This window comes from Taudactylus pleione, unplaced genomic scaffold (assembly GCF_031769625.1).
Source record: "Taudactylus pleione unplaced genomic scaffold, aTauple2 ptg000172l, whole genome shotgun sequence".
NCBI lineage: Eukaryota > Metazoa > Chordata > Amphibia > Anura > Myobatrachidae > Taudactylus > Taudactylus pleione.
Window position 1 is genome coordinate 2556765 of NW_028284574.1, and position 16165 is coordinate 2572929.

The 16165-nt window shown below is 43.0% G+C and overlaps 1 protein-coding gene across 1 annotated transcript in view; it reads right to left on the reverse strand.

Annotated features, from left to right (window-relative positions):
• Positions 1-713: 713 nt before the first annotated feature.
• The window catches only part of CAPZA1 (capping actin protein of muscle Z-line subunit alpha 1), a 65343-nt gene continuing 49891 nt past the window's right edge, over positions 714-16165 (reverse strand). The window contains exons 6-10 of the mRNA XM_088475418.1: positions 15948-16027; positions 10180-10258; positions 6947-7018; positions 5669-5731; positions 714-2312 (exon numbers count right to left, since the gene is read on the reverse strand). Of these exons, the coding sequence (XP_088331544.1) occupies positions 2172-2312; positions 5669-5731; positions 6947-7018; positions 10180-10258; positions 15948-16027 (435 nt within the window). The 3' untranslated portion in view covers positions 714-2171. The remainder of the gene's footprint in view (positions 2313-5668; positions 5732-6946; positions 7019-10179; positions 10259-15947; positions 16028-16165) is intronic.

Below are 16165 nucleotides of genomic sequence, written 5' to 3' on the forward strand. Positions count from 1 at the left end.
CAGCACCAGTCTCTGAGGTATTGAAACCAGCATGACAAGATTTGTTGCTATTTACTCTACTCCACAACAGAAAGACAGCCCAACCGGAAAGCAATTACTCACAGGCCACTCTTGTTGTTCTTATGGTGGGTACACACTGGGCGATGAAAGTGGACTACTGAACGATATCGTTATCGTTCAGTCGTCCACTTTTAACAGAAAAACGATGAACGATAACGGCGACGCGCGTTCCCGTGGGTCGTTCGTCATCGTTCATCGGGTTAACATGCAGGCCAATCTGACGATGTCGTCAGGTTGCTGCATGTTGGGGAATGGGGGAAGAGAGCCCGGCGCTGAACGATATCGTTAATGATATCGTTCAGTGGGTGTGCTCAATGTCATGAACAACATTGAGCACACCCTGCCGGGGACACACTAGACGATATCGCTCAAGGAGCATATCATCTAGTGTGTACGCACCATTAGAGACCTAATACTATAAGAAGAGCTAGGCTTCCATTGGTTTTCTAATTAGTGCACCATTGAAAAGAAAAGTACAGCCATGATGACATGGCTCCTGACTTCTTATAAATTCAACCTCCGTGTTTCCAACGCATAACAGTAGGAAATGACTCTGGACGATTTTTTACTGATTAATAATATATTAAATTGGCTCTTGATCATTTGCCAATAAAATGACACGCATGGCACCATTTATGAAAAACACAAAAAACTTTTTTTCACTTTGGTGCAAATCTTTATTTAGGACGTATACACTTTTTAATCAAATGTCCATTTAACTGTGGTACAATCTCAAGTGCCACAAATCCATTAAAGCGCTATAAGATGAAGACATTTGCATCTTTTTGTTTCTAAGCCTTATCTTCCCATAACCGTATGTCACACTCTGAAGAGTATAAAAAAAAATAATTAACTGTTTTAACACAATGCAGATGCCCATCACTAAAGGGAAGAAAAACTGAAGTAATACTATATTTAAATGAAAGATGTTTCAAGTTTTTTTTTTTTGGGGGGATAATACATGAGATTTACCAGATTGCAGTACTAAAGAAAACTGAATACTGCAACCGGCAGATAACAACTCTAAAGTGGTAGCCTTTTTCTATCCATTAATGTTGAAAAACTGTTTGCCTTTCATAGTACTAAAACAAATTCCTTAAATAAATGCTGTGGCACCGATCTATTTGTGTCCTATATGTACTGGAGTGCTATAAACAGTTATTGACAGATTTACACACACAAAAAGGTAACATAGCTAAGTTTGTAGGGGTTCAAAATAAACTTTCCCTAAATGACTTAACTTTTAAAAGCGGTGGTCATGACAATTTTACTTAAACCCTGTTCTATGCGGCACCAGACCTCACTTGTACTAGTGTAGTTCACTGAAGTTAATGAACAGATATTTGAAAGACTTAAGTGATTTGTTCCTGCTTTACCAAATCCATTCCTAGATTTGCCAAAAATATAGACATTTGGATTTAACAGTGCTTTAAAGACTCAGCAAACCAGCCACTGAATGTTCAGCTAATATGGCGAGCACTATGTTTCTTACAAAAACAGTTCAATGCTTTAAAAAAAACTGGGTGGGGGATAATTAGGCTTATGGGGTACTGTCTAGTACTCCAGCAGATGAGAAGTGCGGACGTACATGAGGAGAATCACTGGTACTACAACATAAAATGTCAATGATAAATGTCGGTGATATGCAACAGGTTGAAATGACTGACAGTATTTTTTGTGGGCAACTAGATAATATCACATTGAATTAGAAGAAAACATTCCTTTTATACCCCTAGCTCCATAAAGAGGGGCTTAAAAGGGCACCCAAAGCTGGTATGTTTTCTAACATCAAGAAGTCACGTTCCTCTGCCAGATTGTAAGAAATTGAACAAACATACACAGTGATCACATTTACAGGTTCCAGGGAGAATATAAAACAAAACCGATTGTTCTGCAGCACTTCTAGGTTAGAAAATACAGTAACTTTGTAGGCCCTAGCAAAATATCACATTATATAAACCCCTATTATTTTTGTTTCCGTTTAACCCCATTGGTGCCGGAGAAGGACAATACACTGTCGCTGGTAGCTTCGGCACATAAGGGGTTACGTGTAAGACCAGACACTTCCGACTTTGCTTTGCACACTAGACACTGCTGTAGCTCTTTAATGATCAAGCATTCTGCATTTCTTTGCCAATCTTGTAGCTGAGGATTTTGTTCCAGTCAATCTTGGTGCGGGTTACCGGCAGCTGCCGACGTAAGGCTTTGAAAGTGGTGTCTGACATTGTCTGGTAGTTTTCACTTATGGCAGTCTGTAGGAAAGAAAAAGGAGAGGTCTTGTGATTTGATCATTTAATGTAAGAAAAAAGACAAACAGAAGGTCTAATTAATATGAATAAAAATCTACTGTCACATCATGTAAATATTTATCTTGCTATAAAATGGAATATGTTCCTGTATCCAATACTATAGGTAAAAAGGTATTTAACACAAAACTCCCCCATAAACAATAAAAGTTTGGAAAGGTGTTGGGTGTTAGTTAATATAAATAATGATACCTAGGGTGATCTAGATAGAGTAATAGCAGTGAATGTAGAAAAAAAAGTGGGCTCTGGTATAAATTGATTGTAAAACAATGTGCCCTATAAATATATATAATATTAGATTCAGAGCAGCATTATATATACATACAGAAAACAATACAATGCAGGAAGACGAACACTTCTCAGTGATATCCATTTGTCCTTAGATTCAAGAGTACTAAAAATGAATATAAAAATCTGGCATTTAGCAATAAATAGCACTGCAACTTGCTGTCATGTACTGTATTTATCTCCCTGCAGCACTAGGCTTACACAATCCCATCCACCATGTTCAGGGTCGCCGAGGGGGGGGGGGCGGTGGTGATGAGGGGGAGCGCGTACTATTTACCCGGGCTTGCAAGAGGGGCCCGGCGGGGGCCCGGGTCTGGCACCACTCTCCCTTTCCCTCCCTCACTCACTCTTCCCACCCACACAGCAGCGCTGCACACAGCGTGTGCTGGGCTGCAGTGGGAGACTGCTCGTGGCTGCTGAGCAGCAGCAGTCTCCTAGTCTGTGGGGGCAGCGATCACAGTGATCGCGCCCCCCTCTGCCTTTGCGCCGGGCTAAGGGGCTCACTGTGTCCCCCTCCCCAGCGCCACTACAAAACTTTTTTTTTTTTTTTTGCTCAAATGTGGCCATGCCGCCACAATTAGGCCACGGCCCCTGCACCTGGGCCCGCCCGGGCTTTCTATGCCCCTGACCATATTTGCATAGCCTAAAGGATTGTTATAACCACATGTAAGAGAAATGGAACAGATTTAATTTATACATTGCATATTTCTATGATACATTCTATTCGTTATTTTATTTACATTTGTATGTTATTGTCCCCTTTGTGATAACAACAGAGTTTAATAGCATATTTCTACTGTCGGTTTTGCGTGTTTGATCTGCCACAAGCATGTGCAAATCTAGTTTTGATATCCTCATTCATTCCCCAATTATCTACTAGCCTGTGTGCATCTTCTGACTGCATTAACATATCCCACTCATGCTGAGTGTGATACTGCCATTGGCCCAAGGCGCTGAACTACATGTGTTCCAAACAGGACATTGGTCTTGGCGCCAGGCACTCACATGGCACGGAACAACAAAGGGTAAATGATGACCCCTATGATCATTTGTAGTATTCTGTACTACTTACAACTGTGTAATAGGTTGTAACCACTAACAACTGGACATAGTATGTAACAATTACCAAGTAAAGAAAAGTTGGTCATTACGTAGTGCAGAAAATTAAAACTTAACATTTTTTAACACAAGTTCTTAAAAATGAGTGCATTAGTATTAAAGATTCAGCACATTTTAAAATGCAAGGTAGCCTATATTTAGTATTATACAAATACTTTGACCAGAACACCTATGGCTTGCTAACAGTACAGTACTGAAGCCAGAGTTATTCTGATCAAAGCATTTGAACAACGATTCAGTAATTGGGGAACTCATTAACTCTTTCCCTACACGTATTATATTATAGACAGGTCACTATAAGTTCTTACAAGTGATCTGATGTGGTTAACACTTTTTCTCAAGTCATAGCTTCCCTGATCTAAATATCTATATTACATTTTATATTAAAGGACTTGCTGATTCCTACCTACACATATCTTATTACAGACGGGGTATTACAAGGCTGGATCACTACTACTATTTCTCTTTATAAGAAACTAATGAACAAATACAATTATACCACATAATTTTGCTAAATATTTATTTCCCATGAATGTGTGGTGCAATTTAATGTGATATCGGGGATGTGTATGAATATAATGTGATGTAATGTCTACCCATAGTTCTTACTGGGGAATTACTAGACTGAATTACTGTGAATATATATTTAATGATTAATATTGCTTTACCATCATACATAATAAAACCTGACTGAACTATACATGAATACTATAATAGTTGGATATACCATAAAGTTCTCTGAAATTAATAAGCACATAAGAATCCTAACAGAACATACATACAGATCTGGACTTCAGTAATACTGATATAACATCTCAAATTAATATTTCACTATGTAACCAATATAGTGGAAGTCATTTTTAGGGGGATGCGATTAAGATCCCGACAACCGGTATGCTGTCTGCCGGAACCCCGGCACTGGAATCCCAATCGCTGAGAGAACACCGGCCTGACTGGGGATGCCGACGCTGGGCAGTCCAGGGGGACTTAGGGTTAGGCTGCGGGAGGGTGGAGGTTAGGTTCAGGCACCACCGGGGGGAGGTTTAGGGTGCGTAGTAGGAAAGGTTAGTATGGGGGTGCAGGAAAGGATGTTTAGGGGAACATCACTCACGGTTCCCCTGCCGGGATTTAAACCATCGGGATGCCGTGACAGTATACTGACAGCCGGCATCCCTGTCCATCAGTATTTCATACCGATTCCACTTTTAGGTGCACAGCAGAATTCAAGTTTTAATCATTAAATGTCCTAGTTTATATACTGTACACTATCATTCACAATATAAAATTTGCTGAATATTGAGATCTAATTCACTACTTTGAAGAGGTTATGTTAATAAAAGCCAAGTTTTCATTTTGTGCACCACATCATGACCACAACTTCTCTCCTTGGTTATTGTTGCAGTCAAGTGACATGATCAGCTCATGTGTTACCAGCTCTAAAATGACAATTGCCAAAATCTTCCTAAATAGATAGTCATGCAGGAAGAAACAGGATCTCAAATGATATAGGTCAAATAACCTCTGAATAGGCTGTTGTGGTTAAGAACATTATTGAAAAAAATAAAAAGAATGAAGAGGAACTAAAACAAAACTGTGTGCAGGGATATCATCTTGAATACCCAATGTCACTGCTGCATACCACAGTGTTTACAGTCAATTAAAAGTATTCCTCTTCAGTTTGAATAGTTTGCTGTTACCAGTGTTGCAGAAATGTCCAATTGGAAACCCAAAAGTTGTCACCTGGCTCAGAGACAGTGAATGAGACCAATAGGGCTGTAACGACGTGCTTTCTACTGTATCAAATATTGACGAACGACAATTTTAAATTGTAAGTACTTGTGCCAATACAACAGTAAAGACTTGCAGAAAATGCCAATGACAATTTACACTCTTACCTGGTACTCGTTTTCTGCTTGCTCTATAATTTTTACAAATTCCTTGGCAGTTTGAGCCTCTCCCTACAATTAGAGATAAGCAATCAGTGTGGATATAGATTTTTCTGTAACGAGGGGTGGGAAAGACTTTAGTGAGTATTTTGGAATTAAACTAAATGGTCAAAGTGGTGTATTACAGTCAAGCATAATAAATGACAATAAATATGGTTAGTGGAGTAAGCTGAAGTGAATAGAAGCAGGCTTTTTGCTTAGTTCAACAGCTTTTATCTCATACAACAGTTGCTGCAATAAGAAGCCTTGGAACATGTCATTCTTTTACCAAATGATTACTAAACCACAGACACAATTTAACAGTATTTCAGGGTATGTGTTATGGAGAATCTCATAGTGGTGGAACTTACACCATTTTTGTGGCTGAAGGAATTACATTTGAAGAGTAATTAGTTAAATGTACAGTTATAGTGTTGGATGTTATTGCTTAGTGAAACATTTCTAATTAACTACAGGCCGCAAGTGATAAAGACAGAAGTGATGTTACTTATGTTTGCTATGTCTTGCAGCTGTGCAAGTCAGATTGGAATAAATGTACTTCTTGGCTGACCAGATACTGGTAATCAGGTATGGTTTAAATATGTGTCCAGGTATTAAGCTTGTGACTTAGGAAACAAGACCTTGCAGACACCCATATGCTGGGAATACATACTTTTTTTCCTAACTATTACTCATGTGATAACATCTTACTCTCTATTTGATACTTGGGAAGTGCATTTTTGTTTTTTTATTGTGTGGGGGGAAATTGGGTCTTTGCATTTAAAACTGTGACAATACAGACTAAACATTCATTGATTCTCTAATACTATACACAACTGCCCCCCTGCTGACAATCTGGGAAGATACTTGTGAGGCGTAAAACCAATTTAGAATAGTATTCTAAAGCTGGGTACACACTGGAACAATGTCGGGCCGATTTGCCATTTCGTAACGACAAATCGCCTACATCACTCAGTGTGTATGGGCTGTTGCGCTAGGTTTGATGTGCTACGACATCTCATACAACATGTGCTTCAGTGTGTACCCAGCTTTACATATAGTTTAAACTGTGAAAGACTTTGCTTTCAGATTAAATAATATATGATAGAAGCCGCATTTGTTAGAAAAGACAAAATGTGAAGATATTATGCTTACAGTTTAGTAAGAAAAATATCCTGTATATAACAGAAGTCTCAGAAATAACCATTAATGATTGCAAGTACAGTCCCCCTATCTGCTTGTACTTACAGAGATTGTTATGGATTCCTGCACGTCTTTGTGACTAACCAGCTGAACATTACCATCTTCATAGTAATGAACCTGCAATAAAGGCAAGCTAAATAACTGCTTTGTGACTGTAACATTGCAAACAAGAGTCCTATAGACTATCTGTCCATTTCCAAGTCATATTTTATTACTGTGTATGTTCGCAACTGTAAAATTCTGTGAATTATGTTAATAGAATAATAATAATCTTAAGATTTTTCTTGTTTTACATTTCTTTTCTAAAGGATTTTTACCAGAGTATATTTATGCAAGTTTACTTTTAAGTCAAGAATTTTGTAAACGTACTAATCTACAATAGTGAATATTTTCCTTTCAGGATGTGCAGATTTAGTTGGACAATATGGTGACCTTCAGGGTTCGATTCATTTGGGGGGGGGGGGGGGGGGGGGGGAGAGGACGTCTCTCCCATAGTGCAGAGGAGCTGGAGTAGCCGAGCGGATCAGACGGCAGTGGGAGAAGGCTCAAGGTAAGTATTCGGTTTTATTTTTATTTTCTGCGAGTGGCTTTACTACTGGGGGGTCAATACTCTTTGGGGCATTACTACAGAGGGCACTAGTACTGGGGGCAATACTACTGGGGATATTTATACAGGGGGTACTACTACTGGGGGCATTTATACACGGGGTACTACTACTGGGGGAGCATTTATACAGGGAGGCAATACTCGGGAAGCATTACTTCTGGGGGATTTATAGAGGGGGCATTACTATTGGAGGCATGACTACTGGGGGGCATTACTATTGGGAGCACTACCACTGGGGGGCATTACTCAGCGGACATTACTACTTGGGGCATTAGTACTGGGGCACTACTACAGGGACCATTACTATTGGGGGCACTACTACTGGGGACATGACTACTGGGGGTACTACTAATGGGTGTATTGCATAGGGGGCACTGCATAATGGGAACCACTCCTTGGGGTACTACATAAAGGGCACCCACTACTGTGGGCTCTGCATACAGGGCACCACTACTGTAGGCTCTGCATGAGGTCCCCATTGTGCATACCCCCACTTTGTCCACATTTAATAGGGGCCCCCACATGCTTGTTGCCCAGGGGCCCCCCACAGACCTTAATCCGGCCCTGGTGACCTTTGACTCAACTGATTTCAATTCAATTGTACATCCCAGCACCTGAGCAATTGATTTGTGGCTTTATTATTACAGATGCGATTGTCCAGACATCAGTGTGTCTGACCAGCTTTATGCATATAGATAAGCTGTGATAGTGATTACTATATTTCATGCACAACAACAACAGATCTGATTGTGCGGGCATCAGTGTGTCTGACTAGCTTTATGCATATGATTAGGCTGTGAGATAGTGATTACTGTATTTTCATGCAAAATGGAAACAAATAGGAAGTTTTTGAAAATTAATAAATCAAGGATGCAATGCCAGCATAAATTTTAATCCGAAACCATCTTTAAATTGTACACTTCTTGTTAATTACTAGTTAGAAAATGTAGACAACAATCACAAAGTACATCTATGTAGGAATGTCACTTGAACTTCATATTTTCAAAGCAAAATGAAATTAAACTTGTGCACTAATAACTAAATGTAACAATCAATTCAAGTGCAGTGAATAACCTGAAATGGTACAAAAATAAGTAGTAAACTGATAAGAGGTTAAAAAAAAAAAAGTGCTAAAATGCAGTAGCCGCTGTTTTATATCACGCCAAGTTCCTGCGCTGTTAAAGTGGCAGCCCAGCGTCTCTACTACATTTGAATGGGGTTTTGCGGTGTCTGCGATGTGAATAAGACGGAAAAGTTTAAGAAAAAGATGCTATGCTACATCTATCAGAGTGGATCAGTCGCGCAAAGCGTATCCCGCTGTATGGCGTTTAGACGCTAAGTGTACGAGAACATCTGTTGCTCCGATCTTTTCCTCACAGCAACTTATCTTTAAATACATACTACAGTGTTTTGTGAGTCACAAGATGTCCATTTTATTATATGACTATTATATTTCGCCATACTACAACTTGTGTATGTTTGTGCAGGTTTAAAGGATTGCATGTATTAAATATTGGTGATTATTCACACTCTCTCTTCATATGCATATTGGATTGTGATACTGGACCATATTCATAATAATCCCTGGGATTTCGATGCTTAAAACAATGACCAATTTATGATTTAGCTTTTTTGCACTAATTACAAAAAATCCTTATTCTTATCATGCAAATTTTTATGTATCATGCAAAATCCAAGTTTGAGTCAATGCAGTGTTTAATACATCTGTATTTTTAGAAGTAGACTGTATACCAATGGTTAAACTGGGTGCCGTGGAGTATTTGCAGGGGTGCAACTTGTTGGTGGTCTACGACCAAATCACATTTTTTATTGTCCATGTGATAGGCAAAACCAGAGCTGGTGGCTGGCAATCATAAAATATGTGGCCACACAGAAGCCCAAACCTGTCCAAAACCACATAACTGAACCTAAGGATGACAGGTAATTACAATTGACGTAATCTTATCATTTCTGCGGAATCTCTCAATAAAAAAGTTTTGGCCTAGGGTTGGCGTAAAAAAAATGCTAATATTCTAGGGCGCCGTGATTCATCAAAGTCTGGGAACCACTCCTGTATACTAACCCTTGTAAAACACTGTAGTGCAGGGATGATCTACCTCAGAGTGTCCAGCAATCTACTGGTCAATTACAATGGATGTGTTGGATATCCCCTGCTATAGGATGCACCCTTTACCAATTAGGTGTAGACTAGACGGTATTGTAAGACGCTGCAAAATGCTGTGATAGCCCTTTTGGTTCAGAATGCTAATCACTCTGCAAGCAGCCAAATCAGGACCCCGCAATAGAGCCCAGGACCATCACAATTCCTCCTCCATGTTTGACAGTTAGGGTCACTGGAGTTTATTTACTAAGCAGCATTGAGACATAAAACTGCGTAATTTACAATAAAAACTGCAAAACGGGGTGTTCTGAAACCTTTAACAGGTAGCATACCTTTATTACATTTTGCCCAAACATGGGTATAAAAGTTCTTAAAAGGGTATATGCTGTATGAATTTACCAGGAGCACTGCTAAACTGCCTGTTTTAAAATTCCATAATCATAAAAAAAAAAAATATTACATATATAAATGAGTGACTAAATGAATAAAATAGTTTGGTGTGAAGCACGTTTTAATTTTACATGGTGTTATTTCTATCATTTTATTTACCTGAATCTTTAGCACCCCAACCAGCTGAGCAGTAGGCTGTGAAATTGTGAATTTCCACTCAGACCTCCAACGGCCATTCCTAGACAAAGCAAAAGTTTCATTAGGAGAATAGCTAAAAGTTAAAAGTAATCTAAGAACATGTCAATGCAAAACACACCTGCCACACCCACATACAGTATACAAGCGTGTATATCAGTTTAATTCTCAGTAACAATCTCTTATTTTTGTGATAAACACACTGGGGTCGATGCAGAGTGGTTTCCGTACTGCGCATGCTCCAGATCCTCATAGATGTGGACATAGCTGCATAAAGGAAAATAATAGGATTTTTGGTCAACTTACTGTTGAATCCTTTTCTCTTAAGCAGGCTGGGGAACACTGGACCATGGGATTGTAGGTTGGGGCTGAAGTTGGCACTTAATGAAACTTTTGTTTTAAACCCTAAGCTACTCCCCCTGCAATCCCACAATTCCAGTGTTCTTTAAGTGCCTGAGGAGTAGGGTACGTTCCTGTTGGGTTGCTATGCAGCCTGGGTGTGGATTAAGAGATAGACAGTAATCCCACAATTCCAGTAATTCTTTAAAAGAGTCCGGAGAAGAGTAGCAGGAACCCGTGAAACTGTTTAAAACAACCAAACAAATCCGTAGGGGGAAAAAAAAGTTGGTCAAGAACCAAAACCTTGCAAGACTGAGCGTGAGGTAGGGATTGCAGTGTTCCCCTGCCTGCTTAAGAGAAAAGGATTCAACGGTAAGTTGACCAAAGATCCCATTTTCTCTTGCAGCAAGGCTGGGGAAGACTGGACATTCAAAAGCCGACCCCAGGGGAGGGAACGCTCAGAGTGCCTGACTACCCATATGACCATAGTGGGTGCTGCCGGAAGCAAAAAAACCTGAAACGTAAGAATGAGCAAAAGTGCGGACAGGGGACCAGATAACTGCACAACGGACCTGTGCTGCTGAAGTCCCGCGTTGAGCATAAGATCGCCGCCGCCCTAGCCGAAGGTGCTGACAGCAGGTCTGGTGGCTGTCGCCCCGCACCAGAATAAGCTTGAGTAATGACCAAGCGGATCCAACGAGCAAGGATCTGCTGAGTAGCCGACAAACGATGTTCCAATGCGTCATAAAGAACCCACAGAGAACAGACATGTCCAAGGATATCTGCAGAGCTCAGCCCAACTAACAGAACCTGACCATCCCAGTCCCTGGAAGTTGCCGAAGGAGGAAAAATCGGAAGGACAATATCCTGTGCAAGTACAAGGCCGAAGCAAGTGTCGGCTGTACAAGAAAACATGTAGGGAGCAACCACACAATCGTCATGGAAGACCAGAAAAGGCGGCTTGCCAACCCCAAACAATTAACTATACCGACGGAAGGCAATAGACCTAAGGAAGACCAGCTTCCAAGCAACTAACAGAATATCCAATGAATGCAACAATGCCAATGGAGTCTGGGTGAGAGCCGATAAGACTAGATTAAGATTCCTAGACCTGCAACTTTCTCACACTCAGGCACAGAAGGCCAGTCGCGAAAACCAACTAAGGAAGTGCCCTGGTAGAAACGAGACTAGTTGCAGCAGGTCTGGACGAAGTGGAAGACGCCACCCCTATCGACCTTGGGAGAACGTCCGCGTACCATGACCAGTGTAGCCAGCCTGGAGCCTCTAAGATTACCCTCACTTGGGAAGCCTTAGTGTCCCTGGAGACCTGAAGGAACAGTGTGGAAAGCGGAAACCGATGCTCTGGATGAAAAATTCCACAGAACAGTCAAGGCAGCCACTTGCGGAAGCCAGAGGATACCCGGATCCCATACAAAGCCGTGGAGCCTCGCAAACATGCCGAGAGGCCATGCGATCCCAACGGGGAAGGCCTCACTCCACTGCCCTGGGGGAAATGTGGTTCCACTGTCCATTGTCCCACTACCCATATGACCACTACTGAGCGAGACAGAACAAAAGGTCTTTGACATCACCGCGCACTTTTGCCTGCCAGAAGATGTACCTGTGCCATCACTGGGTCATTGTCCGACCCACTGCGACCGGCCAGTGAAGGTGGACAGGGAGCCCAAATAGAGCCAGAAAGAGCTCTCGGAGCTCGAGTCTACCGAACAGCCGAGCCGTTGTGGGTGGTGACCCAAGGCCCCAGAGCCGAAAAGCAAGTTCACGGCACCTCAGCCCAGGAGACTTGCGGCCATAGCCACAATGAGCCAATCCGGAAGGACCAAGGAGTGGATCTGGAGGAGAACGACGAAAACTCTCCACCAATGGATAGTGACGGGACAGAATGGGAACTGAGACGAGAGGGATGCTGAGTAACCCTGTCAAGTTTGGAGAATTACCCACTGGGACTCTCGTGAGTAGAACCTGAAACTGAATGGCCTCTAAGTGTAGACTAACTTGTCTAACAGAATGTTCCACAAGGTCGACGGATGAGACACCAACCAAACCTTTGACCAAGATTGGTAGGGTCCGGTCACTGATGTCCCCCGCAAGAAAAACACAGCTGGAAAGAGGGGGGTTTCGGAGGCCACCCCTAGAACTGAAGGCGCAGACGAGACAAGGGAAACCCTGCAAAAGTCGGGATACATAACTGATCCGAAAGTACCTGAAACAAGCGACCCAGGAAGGTCCAAAACTGTGAAGTTGAGGTATCCTCCACAAGCAGACCTTCCAAGAGGGCTGAATTGTGTTGTAAACACACAGAGCCGAGGCTCCACCGAAAGATAGGGCCCGGAATAGACATGGGACCAAGGCGATTACTTCCTGAAGAGGTGTACTGACCTGCCCAAAACGGAACTTAAAAGACATGTGTTCCAGATGTCCACCGAGGAGGCATTGGTCTCTGTGCTGTGGATACCTGATCGGAGGGAGTTCATGCAAACTGAACTACCCACCCCCTGGTGCAGAATAGCGGCTGGAATGAGCCGTTCGGCATTTGAAGGAAGGAGATACAACCCCAGTTTCCGTACCTGTAGTGGTGGAACTGGAGCAAAAACCCGCCAGCTGAGAGGAGGGGTAGCATGGCCAAATATCACCGCGTTCTCCACTTCCTTGGGAAGAGCAATGTGAAAAAACAAAAACGCCTTGGTCGCGGACCTCCGTGGTCCCAGATTGAACCATTGCGAAAATTGCCAAGCACACAGCTGTCTGAAAAAGTCACTCAAAGGTCACTGTACCGGAGCAACCGCCCTACTCAGGTAATTAATGCGTATTTGAAGCGCAGAGCCAAAGAGTCCTTGAAGCCGAACTGGCCGTGGCTTAAACCCAGAAACTACCTGTGCCCTGTCTCGCTTGGACTCCCACACAAAGCCTGCGCGAATGTACAGCCAATTCAGCAGGGAATACCAGGACTAATCACTGTGAAGCTTCTCGACGAAAACATCAGCAGAAGTGACCACAGCAAATGCCACCCCTGTCGAGGTTTGCCCAGGCCGAATAACGACCCTAGAACCCATCAAAACAAACCGGAGACAGCCCTCCAAGGTCAAGCTGGCTGATCCCCATCAGATGCTGAGCCCTGAAGGGCGTGTGGTTATCTAAACGGCTACCACAGCCACTACTGTGGGAGATGCTTCCACTTGGATACTTAAACCGCCTGAAGATAATGTGCGAGGAATGGAGCCCTCTAAAACCGATGTCTCCTAAGCCTCCATGATGAGACTGGAAAGATTCGCTGAAGGGAAAGAAGTGACTTTCCGTCGCCAACGCTTGGACAGACCCACAACCACCACTTGGAAATCCATATCTGAACCCCCCACAGCAGCAAGGAACCGAAAAGGACAGTAGATCCTCACCCTTTGGGACAGCGCAAAGCCTTGTAAGTTCCTACGCATGCAAAATGTCTAATGGGGCCCTGCTGGAAGGAGGAAGATGCCTCCAAGACCACCCTCTCTACCTGCGCCTCGCGCAGCAGAGGATCCAGAAAGGCGTGCCAGGAGCCTGACGTAAATCATGACGCTGCAAAGCATGGAGCCAGAGCAGGACTGGAAACTTAACCCTATGGAGGGAAAGAAGCCGACAAAAATGAGGGAAAGTCTGAACTTTGTCTCCCTGTGAAGCACAACCAGCTTCACTAGTACGCAAATGGACGTGCTGAGTGTCGGAGCGCACGCCGTTCCCAGCCAGGTGGATGCAGCACACCAAGAGCCTACACCCAGGGATCCGCGCGTGAAACTGCACGTTACCCAGATCATGAGAGAAAGCATCGCCAAAACACAAATCCCAGCATACAAACTCCACACAGTTAGGGCTGTAGCCCACGACTGCAGTGCGGTGAGGCAGTAACGCTAACCATTACACTGCATGTGCTGCCCATTGTACCCAAAACTAGCAGGCGTAATTTACTTAAGGCAAAATCGCCCTCCTCAGCTTGTAACTGCGGATGGTGGAGAGAAGTGCTGTGTGCCATCTCGTGTGTGTCCCTGATGCTGTAAGTGCAGCATCTGCTGGCCAGAGCTATGTAGGGGGTACTACTGATTTCTCAGCCCCTCTTACAGTGTATTGCAGCTGTTTCTGCAACAACAGAATTTAAGGCAGCTAGTACACAGGCATTTAATACCATTATAATTGTGCAGTACTATCCTTCCAGGAGCCAACATCCGAAGCTGCAGTGGAGCATTCTTGTGAACAGCTGTCCCTGCAGTGTGGCTGAAGGCAGGACCGTAGCCCATGCTGCTGCAGGAAGGGGAGTGCAGCTCCAGAAGCCCCGCCCCCTCCATCTACATGCTCCCCAGACCTGGAGTACTTCCCTGTAGTGGGGATAACTCACGTCAAGTCTGGCTCACCCAGGCAGCCTGTTAGTGCGCACGTACCCCTGCTCGTATGGGAGCTGCCGAACACAGCCGCCAAGATGGTGTCGTCATCTGGGACCGCATTTTCCACCAGTGCCCTATAAACGGGCGACCATGTGCGTCACTCCATGGGCCCAGGCGGCCTCCTAGAGACAGGAGTGCTCTGCCGGCAAGCTGTCCCACAGAGGCCGACGCGTAAGAAGGCCGACACTAACAGTCGTCACAATAATGGTCGACTTGGGTTTTTGTGTTGGTTACGTTTAAGGTTAGGCACTTACCGTAGGGTTAAAGTTAGGCACCTGGAGGGAAGGTTAGGCACCTACTGGAGCATTAGGAATAGGCACTAGAAGGGACGGTTAGGGTCAGGCACCTACCCCGATGGTTAGGGGAAAAAAAAAACATGTGTCGACCATTTGTCCCATTCCGACCTATCGACTGTCCATCATCTGGTGCCTATCTAGACATTGTTGACCTTTTTACTGTCTATCTCTTATTCCAGACCCGGGCTGCATAGCAGCCCAGCCAGAATGTGTCCTACTGTTCAGGCACCCAAAGAACACTGGAATTGTGGGATTGCAGGGGGAGGAGTTTAGGATTTAAAGCTACAGTTTCATTAAGTGCCAGCCCCAACCTACAATCCCATGGTACAGTGTTCCCCAGTCTTGCTGCAAGAGAAATATGCATTTAACTCTGTGCATACAAAGCAAGTGCAATTCACTCTATATGTGCTCCATTGTGGTTAAAGAAACATACTTGTTATCTTGCTCACATTGCATATATATAGGGAAGAAGCAACATTTAGCAGATGTAAGTTTGAATACTGGAGTAGATCCAACTTAGCAATGATTGGGTCTTAAAACTCCAACAGGACTGTAAACTTAAGAGCCTTAGTTTTCTCATTCAACGCATGTAATATTACTTTACGTTTTCAGAATAATTTGTTAAGCGTTTATATTGAAAAATAAATCAGAAATATATACAAACCAAAAGTTCTTGGGCTGGAACTGGTGGCTTTCAATGCAGGCTATTATTGTCTGTTGTCCATCTATAGTCTTTCCATAGACCTGTAGGAAACAGAAACTTGAGTGGATGGGAAATAGAAACATTATTCAAGTATTACCAAGTTTTATTTAGATAGAAGCAACATCAGCTTTTTTTTTTTTTTTTTAAAACATAACATAGGTCTGCAGGTATAGACATCT